A 15663-nucleotide genomic window follows, 5' to 3' on the forward strand; every position below is an offset into this window, starting at 1 on the left:
GCAGCCACGTCTCGATCCCTGAGTCAAAAGGTGGTGACGTTTGCAAGGCAACAACCATGTGCGTGAACAGTTCGACGACGTTAGCAGCAGCACCGACCAGCTCGGAGACCGTGGATGCGGTTACCCTTGACGCTGCATCACACACAGGAGCACCTGCGATGCTGTACTGGACGACGAACCTGGGTCCACGAATGGCAAAACGTCATTTTTTCGGATGAATCCAGGTTCTGTTTACAGCATCGTGATGGTCACATCCGTGTTAGGCGACATCGCGATGAACGCACATTGGAAGGGTGTATTTGTCATTGCCATACTGGTGTATAACCCGGCATGATGGTATGGGGTGCCATTGGTTACACATCACGGTCACCTCTTGTTCGCATTGACGGCACTTTGAACAGTGGACGTTACATTTCAGATGTGTTACGACCTGTGGCTCTACCCTTCATTCGATTCCTGTGAAACCCTACATTTCAGCAGGATAATGCATGACCGCATGTTGCAGGTCCTGTATGGGCCTTTCTGGATACAGAAAATGTTCGACTGCTGCCCTGGCCAGCACATTCTCCAGATCACTCACCAATTGAAAACGTCTTATCAATGGTGGCCGACAAACTGGCTCGTCACGATACGCCATTCACTACTCTTGATGAACTGTGGTATCGTGTTGAAGCTGCATGGGCAGCTGTACCTGAACACGCCATCCAAGCTCTGTTTGACTCAATGTTCAGGCATATCAAGGCCGTTATTATGGCCAGAGGTGGTTGTTCTAGGTACTGATTTCTCAGGATCTATGCACCCAAATTGCGTGAAAATGTAATCACATCTCAGTTCTAGTATAATATATTTGTCCATTGCATACCCGTTTATCATCTGCTTCTTGGTGAAGCAATTTTAATGGCCAGTAGTGTATATAACTTTCTCATCCTCACCCCTTCGAAATTTAGATGTATGTTACCTCTGCACTGTTTCATTCCAGACAGGATGTGTTACATGTGCTTGAAATCACACCAGTAGTTTAGAATGTGATGTAGAAGAAACATACACATTTAAAATACATACAAATATAAGATGAAGACACATAGTTCAGGATAGATGTTATAAATACTGGCATACGCAAAAATCTACCACTCCCGGCATGACGTTTTAATGTTGCGTCTTTATTACTAACTCAATTCGCAACACATTTTGAAGACTGTACCCATGCACCAGGTGTGTTCAAAAATTAGTCGAAAATTTTATTTTTGCGTTCTATATACATCCGATTTTCACGGTAAAGTGACATTCTGTTTCATGACTATAACACTTTGTGAAATGCCAAATAACGTGTGTTGTGAATGTGGAAGAGATACACGTGTAGTGACGCAACTCACCTCAGGAGAGCGATGGCTACGCTGTTAGGTGGGGGAGTGTCGTGGGTAGACATGGTGGTCGGTGCAGCTGCGTCGCGAGTCCAGCTGTGGTCACTGAGCGGCTGAGTGGAGGGGGTCATCCGGCTGACTGCAATAGCTGGCGAGCTGCACACAGAGACACTGCATGGCAAAGTGTGTTCATGTGGAGGCCAGAGGACAGCTTACAGTGGACAATATTCCTGAGGGTCTGTCCACACACTGACAATAGAACACACATTGCCAAAGAAAGTAGCGGATTCGCTAACATGAATAACCAGTCACTAAATGAATCAGTTTACACACAGCTTCTCGAACACGCACGCGTGCACACACATACACACACACACAGCGAGAGAGAGAGAAGAGCCAAAGAAACTGGTGCACTTGCCTAATATAGTATAGGGCCCTGGCGAGCATGCAGAAGTGCCCCATCATGAGGTGGGATGGACTCGACTAATGTATGAAGTAGTTTTGGAGGGAACTGACACCATGAATCCTGCAGGGATGTCCATAAATTCCTAAGAGTACGAGGGGGTGGAGATCTCTTCTCAACAGCACGTTGCAAGGCAACCCAGATATGCTCAGTAATGTTCATGTCTGGGGAGATTGATGGCCATTAGAAGTGTACTCCTGGAGCCACTCTATAGCAGTGCCGGATGTGTGGGGTGTACCTTGTCCTGCTGGAATTGCTCAAGTGCGTCGGAATGCACAATGGACATGAATGGATGCAGATGATCAGACAGGATGTTTACGTATGTGTCACCTGTTAGATCGTATCTAGACGTATCAGGGGTCCCATATCACTCCAACTACACACCATTACAGAGCCTCCACCAACTTGAACACTCCTCCGTTGACAATTTAAAACTTTGAACGCGAAATGGCAGTTGGTGCAACATGCATGAGATATACCATTCTGGAAATCATTAGGAAATTCAGTATTCTGGGATGTACAGTGTCAAGAGTGTGCCCTGGATGCCAAATTTCAGGCATTACCTCTCACCAGGGACTATGCAGTGGCTGACAACCTTCACTTAACGACCGAAACCAGCAGCAGTTCAGTAGATTTGTCAGTGCTAACAGACAAGGAACACAGCTTGAAATAGCTGCAGAAACCAATGTTGGATTTGCGACGAACGTATCCAACAGGACTGTGGTGACATGAGACATTTCAAAATCTTAACATGGGTCTGAAACAGCAACTGTGAAAATCTGGACAAGTTGAAAAAATCAGCCAACCAGTTGCAAAACAAAGGTTTAGTAGCCTTTTACCTGGGTTCCCATGTTTCTAAAAATATCTTCCATCATGTGATGTAACAGGACCCATTCCTTCTGAAGACGATATTTTCAGGAACATCGAAACCTAGGTCAAGGTCTAATAAACCTTTGTTTTACAACTGGTTGGCTGATTTTTTCAACCTCTTTAAATCTGGCATTAATGGGCTGTGGCAGCAGACTATCGACACGGGTGCCTTTGATAACAGCATGTCAGCTGAAGGGTCTCTCCTGGGCTGGTTACCATATCAGTTGGACCCCAGACGACTGGAAAACCGCCCCCCAGTCAGATGAGTTCCGATTTCGGTGTATAAGAGCTCATAGTAAAGTTTGAGTGTGGCGCAGGCCTTATGGAGCTATGGAGCCAAGTTCTCAACAAGTCACTGCAAGCTGGTGGTGGCTTCATAACGGTATGGGCGGTTTTTACATGGAATGGACTGGCCTTTCTGGTCTATCTGAACGTTGACTGTAAATGATCGTGTTCAGCTACTTGGACTTCATGGTCCCAATCAATGATATGATGTTATTGGATCATAACTGTTCTCGACTAGTTTGAAGAACACCCTGGATAACTTGAGCAAATGGTTTGGCCACCCAGACCACTCAACATGAATCCCCTTTCTCCTAGCGTCTTCGGTTCTCCAGTTTAATACTTGCTTAGAAGTCAACCATTTTGTTAGTTAAATACTACACCAGTGCTACTTTTTACGCACGAAGTAGCTATACTTTGAATAGATGAAGTTTTTGATATCTCACTTACGTTCCTAGCCTCTGATGTTCTCGAAACAACCTAAATGTATAACTTGATTCGAAGGAAGCCTTTTTAATAGTCAAATAGCACAACAATTAACTATATTTGTGGAAAATGTTAGGACTTGAAGGGATTAAGCTTTTGACACTTTATTTACATAGCTAGTAGCATTTATTAATGAAATACTTCAGTTTCCCTTGAAATGATTAATTAAGTTTTTCTTAACTGTCCTGATTTTTTTCTTTAAGTAATTACATCTTTTTTTTTGCAAACCTGCACGTAACGGTGGTATATTTGATACCCCAATTGTCCATCTTTATCAGATTATTCAGGGCCAAACTAGGCTATGAAAATTCAGAATAAAGTTTTCCCCAGTTCGCTTAAAAGTTTACTTAATTACCCTGATTGTCATAGGAAACGAACAATTTCTTTGCTAAACCAGACCCCATTTTCCCATTTCCCACTTCATTAGAATATAAAAATTAATACAAAACTCATTGTATAAGTTGTAGGGACTATTGTTCTTAGAATAAAATCTTCGATAAGTCATTGAAAATAGTAGTAAAGAGACTGCATATTTCAGTAGAAAAAGTATATTTTTTGTAAATAATCAAGAATTTTTTATTGCATATAGAAATTGATTAAAGACAAATGTGATTTTGGCCAGAAAGGAGAAGACAGTACAAGAAAATGTCTGAAAACTGAACTGTGTGTGTGTGTGTGTGTGTGTGTGTGTGTGTGTGCGCGCGCGCGCGCAATAGTTATATACCTGTGGTTAGTAATGTAAGTTTACTGCTGTGTTTAGGATAACACATTATGAAATATATGACAGTAATTTATTATCTCAGTGCAATCCAGAAACATAGTTGGAATGTTTTCAGAAAGGAGCAGAGCAAAGTTAGTGTCTTCACAGAAATTTGTGCGTAATGTGTTGACAAATGAAAACAACTGTGATAGGAGTGAAACTAGACATGAAATTTACGAATGCAGCCAATGATCGAGGAGATGTAGTCAAATGAGTATTTTGTTCAATGTATTGTAATTACCAGATTCGACAGTTTTCTTGTGGTTGCGTGTTAATGTGTGTTCAGGTAATTTAATCTAGCAAACTCGTCTACGAATTTACCACTGACACAAAATAAAGGTCTTTGTAGACATACAGGTGATGTGAATGAAAAACTATCTTTGAAGTTGATGTTTTGATAAGAAAACATACAATTACCATATACTATATAGTATCATGTGGCAATGAAGAAGATAATGGGTGGGAATTATAACATTATCCGATTTAGGTTATCAAGAGCATTTACGAAATATACATTTGAGTACTGCAGATAGAATTACGTTTAAATATATGTATTATCATAGGATATCTTGAAAAGAGTGCTGGTGATACGTATTTTGTTTCGAATATTCGTTTTCGTGTTACATTACAATGAACAGGAGATATAAGCTTTTAGTGATTTTCGAGACAAGATACAACTAAATGAGAAAAAAGTCAGACAATGCAGACAACATTATCTCGAAGGCAGGAATTGTAGTTTATCAGGCAGTCAGTTAAGAGCTGTATAAACATTTAAAAATAGCTGAAAATTAAAGGAAAGTTATGAGTAATACTGCACACTAGACATGTAAGGAGGACTTGTACTGTATTTACCTGAGGACAGTTCTATCTGGAGGTCATATCAACTTTGAGGATGTTACAGACTGATCAGTAACTGCAGTTAATGCACTAGTGAACTCCTGGTAGAATGAAGCACTGGAATTCACTAGACAGCATTTAGTATCGCTATGGATAGCTACATGCAAGACAACCAAGATGAGATTTGACAGTGGCTCTTCTAGGAAGCAAGTACAGCGCCCTTGTCCAAGAAATACCTCCCTGTTTGAGTTATAGAAAGGAGTGGACTAAAGTCCTGTACATATCATGAGAATCAACTGACAAGAAAGGGGAATGGAAGGGCCAGCACCATCTGGAACCAACCTAAATTGCTCTGCTCTTGTGCAGTCTGGCTCGTTGTCTTGTCAGGTGTTGTATGTGGAGTAACCAGCTAACCCATCCTGCCCATGTACTTATGAGACTTTCTGTAATAGATGTATTCCATACCTTCTCTGATGGAGAACCAAAATCTTATTTTTGAAGACCAGTATACTCCATAAAAATTACAATTCCCCTGCACTGTTTGGAGAGAATAAGTTGATCCTATTATGGAGATTGTACACATGTACCTAGAAAGAGAAAAGGTATACATAGCGCATCAAACAGTAGTGCTAATGTGGGAATTGCAATTACTCTGACCTTTGGCCTTACGACAACTAACGTTTGCATAGGTCAACATTTAGAGAATGACAGCACAAGAAATGAGAAATTTTAAATACGTGGCTACCATCCTTCAACCACACAGCAGCATACTGCAGCGTTCTTGGTGCAGGTATTGAACGAGAGACCGATATATTCCCTTTATGCATAGCTCACTGCTAGTAACAGAAAAGAAAGCAAACAATAAATGCTGCTCTGCATACAATAAAGCCCGCTTTCTGCTTTTTTTTCTGAGCAGCACATCACTGTGTCCACCACTAGAATGGGTGCTGTTTTCTTCATAGGCAGTGAACCTTTTGTTCGGAGGATTGATGTCAGAACCAAATTAAGAGCTTTTTCGCTTAAGCAGTTTAACAGAACTAATAACGTCAAATAAACTCAGTTTGTGAAGCTACGAAATCCTGACTTTTCCTCATGAATTTTGTCAGCCAGTCTGTGCGCTAATAGACATAGTTCAATTTAGAGATTCCATGTACCTCTCATGACAACTCAACGACAGCTTTATGAGCTAACAGAAAATGCTCTATTTTACAGCAAAGACGAATCTAAGGAAACTCAGAGGCAAAGATTGTTGGCTTGCGAATATACAGAGCGATTCTAATTAAAGTCAAACTTTCAAACCGCTGTAGAAATAACATGACTGGTCAGAATGATGTAAAATTGTAACAGAATGTTATCGGAGAAAGGGGAAAACGTCTGGCAGAAGAAAAATAAATAGTTACAAAATGTAGCAAGAGATGGCGCTGTAAGCATCATAATTTAATAGTGGTCAACTGCAAATGACAAGTGAATCATACAACAATGCCTGAGGTGTACATTTGACGATGAACAGACTGCACTAATCAGTCTGCATGGGTGTACAGGTGTAATACAGTTATTCACCGTGGCCATGTCATGTCATATCATATCGGATGGAAAAAATCGGTTTTCAACCATCATGAGGCCAAAAACCGCATAAAAAGTATCAATCACATAGGTTTTTAATAATCCTGAGGACAAAAGCGCATCAAAAGCATCAATCACTTTGGGTTTTGTCCTGATGCCAAAAACCGCATAAAAAGCATTAATCAAAATCATATCGGATTATTAAGTTCCGTGTGACTGGCGCAACATATGTTCAATATGCTGTCCACCGTTTCCTGCAACATGTTGAAACCGAGAAACAGCATGTTCCACAACTGATAGAAGTGTTTCCAGGGTTACATTCAGAATGTGTTGTGCAATGCGTGCCTTCAATGCAGCTAAGTTTGCAATCGGAACACTGAACACAACATCTTTCAGGTAACCCCACAGCCAGAAATCACACGGATTAATATCAGGTGATCGGGATGGCCAGGCTGTAGGGAAATGGCGACTGATAATTCTAGCATTTCCGAAATGGCGCTTCAGCAGCTGCTTAACTGGATTTGCAGTGTATGGAGGTGCTCCATCTTGCATAAAAATGATCTCCATCCACACATCCACGCTCTTGCAGAGCTGGAATGACGTGGTAGCGCGAAAGACGCTCATAATGCTTACCAGTATGGTACAGGTAACAGGAATGGAAACACCTGCCTCTTCGAAAGAATATTGACCTATGATAAATTATGCCATAAACCCACACCGCACAGTGACATTTTCAGGGTGAAGTAGTGGTACTGGTTGATTGTGTGTGTGGATTTTCCGTTGCCGATATTCGACAATTCTGTGTATTGACAGATCCTGTCAGATGGAAGTGGGCTTCGTCTGTCCACAGCCAATCATTGTCCACTTCCATGCCTCAAGATATTCTAAAGCCAAGGTCTCTCGTACTGGCAGGTCAACAGGAAGCAACTCGTGCACATGGGTAATTTTTAATGGATTGCAAAGAAGGATGTTTCATAGGATTTTATGCACCATGCTCATGGGTATGTCCAATGTTTGCACACCACCACCCGTCTCCTCCCGCATTGCTGTGGCCACTGCTTCTACTGACGTCGAATCAGTTCGTTTCCTCCTCATACCAGGTTGCACACCAAAAGATCCGGTCCTTTAGAATTTCCGAATAATTTTCTACAGACCCATGGCAGTCTTTTTTTCAAACCCTTCAATGTCCATAACTTCTGCAGAGTGACGTGTGCACAGTCACCATGTGTGTAATACAGCTTTACAAGCAGAGCGTGATCCTGCATTGAGACAGTCATGGCGAACACCGTAGACGCGAAAGGAGGAAAAGATGTATACTCGGCGTGTTTATGCCAACTTCAGTGGGTCGTGTGCATGACAAGTGTTTTCATTGACGTATTCAAATGGCTCTGAGCACTATGGGACTTAACCTCTGAGGTCATCAGTCCCCTATAACTTAGAACTACTTAAACCTAACTAACCTAGGGATATCACAAACGTCCATGCCCGAGGCAGGATTCGAACCTGCTACCATAGCAGTCGCGCGGTTCCGGACTGAAGCGCCTAGGACCGCTCGGCCACTGCGGCCGGCACTGGCGTATTCCCACACATAAAGCGCTATCTATTGATCAATTTTCACAATATTTTTTTTCTGCCACACGCTATCCCCCTTGTCCTATAATATTCTGTTGCAATTTGACGTTATTTCTACAGCGTTTTGAAAGTTTATAATCACCTTGTATATGTAGAATTCGACAACATGTGCAAGTGAGTTGTGTCACACTTACCTGGCTTTTGCTGGTGGAACAGACAGCAGGCGGCTCACTTCCACCTGATCTTCACGCTGGCTGTGCAGGGTCTGTCCCATCACGTGGAGCAGGTGAGCCTTTATGAAGTCAACCACGGCCTGCCTCAGGCTGTTAGAGGAGTGCCTGACTTCGAGGACGGCTGTGGCCGCAGCACTCCCCCCAGACACTCGTGCAGCTACCAGCTGCTCACACTCTGCCTTCAGGGCGGACAGTCCATATCTTTCAGCAGCGGCCAGCAGCTGCGGGGCCATGCTGTGCAGCTGGGGGGCCTGGAGTGTATACATGTAGGCCAGCAGGTGGCGCAGCACTGGACCCTCCACGTCTGAGATGGCAACGTGGCCGCTGCTGGCCTCCAGCGTGTTGTTGCGCAAAATGGCGGCGAACACGGTGCTACTGGCAATCAGGACGGCCCTGTGCGCCACCAGACGTGTGTCGCCTGCCACCAGCGTTACCACTGCGCTGTCCCCAGCGTCCAGAAGGGCGGCCAGATCCACAGCTGCGGTCTCCTTAACCCTCTGAACTGGTTCCACTGTCAACGATTCGAAAGCATAGTGTCACTAGAGTCACTCTGCAGCCCTTTGCCTCTAGACAAAAGTCATGGGGTAGAAGCATGGTCATATACAGTTAACGATAGTGTCTCAAACGCAAGGTATAAAAGAACAGTGCATTAACGTACACTATGTGATCAAAAGTCTCGAGACAGCCCCAAAACCATACATTTATCGTACTAGGTGCATTGTGCTGCTACCTACTGGCAGATCCTCCATATCAGTGACCTCAGCAATCATTAGACATCGTGAGAGCAGACTGGGGCGCTGCAGAACTCATAGGCTTCGAATGTGGTCGAGTGATTGGGTGTCACTTGTGTTATACGACTGTATGCAAGATTTCCACACTCCTAAACGTCCCTAGGTCCACTGTTTCCTACGTCATAGTGAACTGGAAACGTGAAGGAACACGTACAGCACAAAAGCGTACAGGCCGCAGGCCGACCTCGTCTGTTGGCTTACAGAGACTGCCGGCAGTTGAAGGGGCAGACATCTATCCATACCATCACATGGGAATTCCAGACTGCATCAGGATCCACTGCAGTACTATGAGAGTTAGGCAAGAGGTGGGAAAATTTTGATTCCATGGTCGAGCGGCTGTTCATAAGCCACACATCACGCCGGTAAATGCCAAACGACGTCTCGCTTGGTGTAAGGAGCGTAAACATTGGACGATTGAACAGTGGAAAAACGTTGTGTGGAGTGATGAATCACAGTACACAACGTGGCGAACCGATGGCAGGGTGTGGGTATGGCGAATGGGTGGTGAACGTCATCTGCCAGCAGTGTAGTGCCAACAGCAAAATTCGGAAGCAGTGCTGTTATAGTGTAGTGCTGTTTGCCATGGAGGGGTCTTGCACCCCTTGTGGCTTTGCGTGGCACTAACACAGCACAGGTCTACATTGATGTTTTAAGCACTTTCTTGCTTCCTCTGTTAAAGGGCAGTTCAGGGATGGCGATTGCAATTGCACCTTTCAACACTATCTAGCACCTGTTCATAACCCACAGCCTATGGCGGAGTGATTGCACGACAGTAACATCCGTATAATGGACTGGCCTTCACAGTGTCCTGACTTGAAACCTATAGAAACACCCTTGGGATGGTTTGGAACGTCGACTTCGTGCCAGGCCTCACCGACCGACATCAATGCCTCTCCTCAGTGCAGCGCTCCGTGAAGAATGGGCTGCCATTCCCCAAGAAACCTTCCAGCACCTAATTGTACGTATGCCTTCGAGAGTGGAAGCTGTCATCAAGGCTAAGGGTGGGACTACGCCACATTGAATTCCAGCATTACGAATGGAGAGCGCCACGAACTTGTAAATCATTTTCAGCCAAATGTCTGGATAGTTTCAGTCCATAGTGTAGCTGTAATTTGTACTCAGGTCTTTTATGTTTAAAGGTGATTATGGCTGCACATCCAGAATTAACAGGCTTTGAAGGGGAAATGGAAGTTGGAGCTAGACACATGGTGCATTCCATTTCAGAAACCGTTATGGGATTCAATATTCCTAGATCCACAGTGTGAAGACTGTACCAAGAATACTACAGTTTTGGCATTACCTCTCACCAAGGTAATCGCAGTGGCTGACGGCCTTCACGTAACGACCAAGACCGTTGGTGTAGAGTTGTTAGTGCTATAAGACGAGCAACACTACGTAAATAACAGCAGAAATCTGTGTGGGACATATGACGAAAATCCCTTAGGACGGTGCAGCCAAATTTGGCGTTAATGGGCTATGGCAGCACAACATCGATTGAAGCACCTCTCCTGCGCTCCTGACCATATCAATTGGACATTAGACCCATGGAAAACTGTAGCCTGGTCAGATCAGTCCAGATTTCAGTTGATAAGAGCCGATGATAGATTTCGAATGTGGTGCAGATCCCATGAAGCCAGAGACCCAAGTTGTCAAGAGGGCACAGTAAAAGCTGGTGGCCTGACATGAGTCCCACCAAACATTTATTGGAGGTAATCGAGAGGGCAGTTTGTGCACAAAATGCTGCATCAACAATACTTCCACAATTACTGTTGGCGATAGAGGCCGTATGGCCCAATTTTTCTGCAAAGTACTTCCAACAACTTGTTGAGTACATTCCATGTCGAATTGTGGCACTATGCGGTGCAAAAGGAGGTCTGATATTTATATTAGGGGTATCCCATGACTTTTGTCTTCTATGTGTATATCCTAAAATTGATGATACAGAAAACAGTAAATTTTTAACATCAGTGGTTTCAGAATGTTGTGTGAGAAAAGTGCGAGCTGGGTTTTACATGATCGGTGTTTCTGAAATCCGTGCTAGAAGACGTGGAGGAGGTCAGTCGTTCACATTAGAGAAATATCACTAAGTTCATGCTCATAACATTATCTAAGGTCCTACAACAAATGGTTATTAAGGATATTGGAGGTAGTTTTGTGCATCACTTCTAGTAGCTTCTCGTAGGCTGGTGTGACTGGGATGGTTCCTTTGAAAGGGCATGGCCGACTTCCTTCCCCGTCATTCCCTAATCCGATGGAACTAGTGACCTCTGCTGTCTTGTCCCTTGCCCCAAATCAACCAAGCAACCAACCAACAACGAAGCGTTCCTTTCCATCCGTTGTTGCAGTTCTCTAAGGGGTTACTGTTATCCATCACATGTGTCAAATTCCAGTGGTTAATGGACTCAGCCCTTTTGCATTTGCCTCCTCTTGACATGGGACACAGGACTTTTCTGAACATGTGAGTCTGTCTCACTGGCTCGTATTCGGTGTCAGTGGAAAACGTCTCGACCTTGTTGTTAGGAGGATGGGTATAATGTTCCTGCCGCTTCCAATCACTTAACAGTAGTCAGAGCGAATTCCATCTGCTTACAAACGTTAACTACCTCATCCCGTGTTCAAGAACCACGTTAAGAGTGGGCTGGTGTAATGTTTAACGTAATAGTAAAAAAGGATACACTAAAATAAGCCTTTTGATTCTGTTTTAATTTCTCAATCAGTGCAGCTGACACTACTGCTAATTCCCAGTAAGAACTGAAGCAATCAGAGCGCAAAACGAGATTTATGTTAACGCCGCAGAAACACCTGGGATAACCTTTCCTGATTTTATTCAAAATTTTTGAGATTTTGATCGCTGTCAACCTCAAAAATAACGTTAATTTGCGATAAATGTAGACAGCATACATTCCTGTTGAAGGGGGGAGCTGAGTGCAACACGGTCTATTAGTTACAGTTTTTTCCACAGTAACTACGTCACAAACGGCGAATTTTTTCGAAATTTGTTATGCAAAACATTCGTAGCTTCCGAAAATTCACAAAAATGTACGTTTATACAGATTGATTTACATTTAAATTCGGGATTACCGATTCTTTGAACGAGGACACCACTGCTAGAAAGGTATAAAGTTGGTTACAGTTGATGCTGCAGCACAAAATACGTTTCACGCGTCATGCAACATAACAAAATACATGCTATATCACGACACAAGCAGAAGTTCTGGTACAATCAACAAGAAAAAGGTGAAGTTTCTGGACCTAAGTTTTAAAGGCAATTTTATCTGACATATCTCACTTAAAAGATATCAAGGAAATACCGGAAGTAGGATTAGATATGCAAATATCAGTAAATAACCATCCGAGTTAATCGAATTTAGCAGTTTTGTGTCACCTTTTGTTCTAGCGTTTCTAAGGTGAACATTACAGCGTCAGTGTATCTCACAAAATCGATGTAAGACATTGAGCACAACACAACATTTCTCCTACTTGAGATGCCTAATGATGCGTTACGTTACTGAAACATTTCGTGAAAATAGAACTGATGCTTTCCTCAGCCAGGCTACGGTGTCACTGTAAGGATCTATAAAACATATATACGACAGATAAATAAATAGCATTCCAAATAGCAAACTATAATACCAAAAGCAAAAGTTATGAATGTTGGTGATTATGAGTACTGTGGCAATAGACTGACATGATAACACTGTGACTCAAAGCAGTTCTTAATCACTAAATAAGACTACCACAATGAGATAAACTGGCATCAGATGAAGTTGTTGAACCATGAAACGTTTTCGGGAATAATGGGAAAAAATACTCACCTTCCTTGTCGGTTCTTAAACGATTGTCTGCGACTTCAGAATCAGATCCTACAAATGGAATTGGTGGATACCTTAGTGAAATAACTGAACACAGTTAATACAAAATCGTTATTCATAATTCTACCCGAACTTATACGATCTGAAAAAAGAACAAATATTTCACCTGTATTGGAGGCCGGGTCACTGAGGCTGGTATCTGTGACTATCGCCACAAAAATGCAGATGAACCACCAAACGCTTCTGCCGCACATAATGCCAGGAAGAAGTTATCAGGCCAGGTAAACAACTTCTTCCTCGAAATACCTTCAAAAAATTTGTACCCTGCAGAACAACCTGTGACAAATATAGTTACAAGTAATTTTTAGTCAGCAAGATTTAATGTAAATTAGCTAGTGTAGATTAATATTTCACACTATTTATGATTCAGTTTCTTACAAGATATACATCACATTGTTCCGCCAATAGACACTGCCTAATTCAGCTAAGCAATATCTGAAACAGTTTAAGACACTAATTCTTGCTTACGCCAAATTAATTGTGGAAAAGTGTTGTCTAAATGACGCGTAGTCTTTTTTCATAGCCATACTAGTTGCTGTCATATTTATATCAACTTGGGTTTATTTTTATTTTTTTCAAGTAGAACTGTTGTATGTGACATTACGAGCTGATGAGTCGCCGAAAGGGAGCGAGGGATGGGGGTGTGCTTGCCTGTAACAGCAACATTTTTCTGTACTTATGCTACTACAAATAATTGTTATAGTATTCAGATGCATTTAACTATTTCTTTTATAGTAGCCAACAGAGATGCTGTTACTAATGATATCTCCAGAAATATACTCTGTTTCAGTGTCTAATTACGTTGGGAAGCGATTGGTTTGGTGATGTGTCCATCTGGGCACATCTACATGCCATCGTGTGCATATTTGTACTTTATACATATCGAGTCTCGGAGACTAAAATTTCTTGTCACCAAGTCCAATCACACGAATTGTGTGAAAACAGCACTAAACTACGGCCGGCCAGCCGGAGTGGCCGTGCGGGTCTAGGCGCTACAGTCTGGGGCCGAGCGACCGCTACGGTCGCAGGTTCGAATCCTGCCTCGGGCATGGATGTGTGTGATGTCCTTAGGTTAGTTAGGTTTAATTAGTTCCAAGTTCTAGGCGACTGATGACCTAAGAAGTTAAGTCGCATAGTGCTCAGAGCCATTTGAACTACGGCGGCTAAAGTGACTGCAGAGCTCAATAGCCATATTCGACACCCCGTATCTATCGATACTGTCCACTGAGAACTCCATAAAGCGAATATTCGTGGACGAGCTGCTATACCGAAACCATTAGTGGCGACAACCAACGCAAAGAAGCGTAAAACATGGTGCCGGGAGCGTAAATCGTGGATGGCTGATCAGTGAAAACACGTCATGTGGTCCGACGAGTCAGCGTTCTCTTTATTTCCAACATCGGGAGGGGTTTACGCCGAATGAAGCCCAGAATCCTGATTGCTTCATTCCAGCGGTTAAGCATGGAGGTGGAAGTGTGATGGTGTGGGCAGCCATATCACAGTATTTTGCTGGTCCCATCGTTACTCTCAAAAACCGTGTTACAGGCAAAGATTATGTGAACATTTTACGTGATGATGTGCACTCCATGATCCAAACAGTGATGCACCCGTTCACACGGCCAGGACAGTACAGTCGTGGTATGAGGAGCATGTAGTTGAACTACAGCGTCTTCCCTGGCCAGCACAGTCCCCGGACTTGAACATTATCGAACTCTTGTGGGCGGTATTGATGGCCAGACTCCGGAGCAGATTTGCGCCTCCCTCGTCACTACAGGAGTTAGGAGAGGTACTGATCGAAGGGTGGATTCGAACAAGTAGGTTTTGAGAAAAGTCCGATGTTAGTATGGACAGCCAAAGGAAATTCGGCCAGACCGGGTCGCGTTAAGTTACGCTTTGAGCAGCAGTAGCGTGCTTAAGTGGCGTAACTGACTCGTACCGGTGCAGGATGCATCAGAATAGTTGTAGTGCTGTGGCTCGTGGGGAAAAATCGAGAAAAAGAGAAAAGAAAACAGTTTTTTTTTTTCTTTGGTTTCCTCGATTCGCAGCCATCAAGTGTGGGTGACACAGAGAACGAGGGACTGTCAATGTGAGTGGGGTGACAGACGGAAGGAAAGCGCAGAGACTCACCAGCCACGGCCACTCCGTCCCGCGCCGCACCAGCCGCTGCAGTGGCGGCCGCTGGCGGGTCCCGCCTTTTATCCGCGGCAGGCCTCTCGGACGGACCGCCGCCCCCCGCCTGGACCTTCCGCAGCCTCCCCTCTGCCCCGGGTCCCCGCCCACCGCGAACCATATCCTCCCCACATGTCCGACGTCACGCGCAGTGGCCGCGCGGGATTATCCGAGCGGTCTAGGGTGCAGCAATCATGGACTGTACGGCTGGTCCCGGCGGAGGTTCAGTCCTCCCGCGGGCATGGGTGTGTGTGTTTGTCCTTAGGATAATTTATTTTAAGCAGTGTGTAAGCTTAGGGACTGATGGTCCAAATAGCTCTGAGCCAGTGTGCGATTTGTGCTTTTACCAGTGGGGGGGGGGGGGGGGGGGGAGTCTTAGGGGGTTAGTACAATTATACAGGGTG

At 43.9% G+C, this 15663-nt stretch overlaps 1 protein-coding gene across 1 annotated transcript in view; it reads right to left on the reverse strand.

Moving 5' to 3' along the window:
• Nucleotides 1–15663, reverse strand: part of LOC126212750 (serine/threonine-protein phosphatase 6 regulatory ankyrin repeat subunit C-like) — a 160643-nt gene that overhangs the window by 16277 nt on the left and 128703 nt on the right. Inside the window, exons 10-13 of the mRNA XM_049940158.1 lie at nucleotides 13197–13299; nucleotides 13034–13081; nucleotides 8389–8938; nucleotides 1374–1517 (exon numbers count right to left, since the gene is read on the reverse strand). Coding sequence (XP_049796115.1) covers nucleotides 1374–1517; nucleotides 8389–8938; nucleotides 13034–13081; nucleotides 13197–13299 — 845 coding nt within the window. The remainder of the gene's footprint in view (nucleotides 1–1373; nucleotides 1518–8388; nucleotides 8939–13033; nucleotides 13082–13196; nucleotides 13300–15663) is intronic.

Source organism: Schistocerca nitens, chromosome 11, assembly GCF_023898315.1.
Source record: "Schistocerca nitens isolate TAMUIC-IGC-003100 chromosome 11, iqSchNite1.1, whole genome shotgun sequence".
In the NCBI taxonomy this organism is placed as follows: Eukaryota; Metazoa; Arthropoda; class Insecta; order Orthoptera; family Acrididae; genus Schistocerca; species Schistocerca nitens.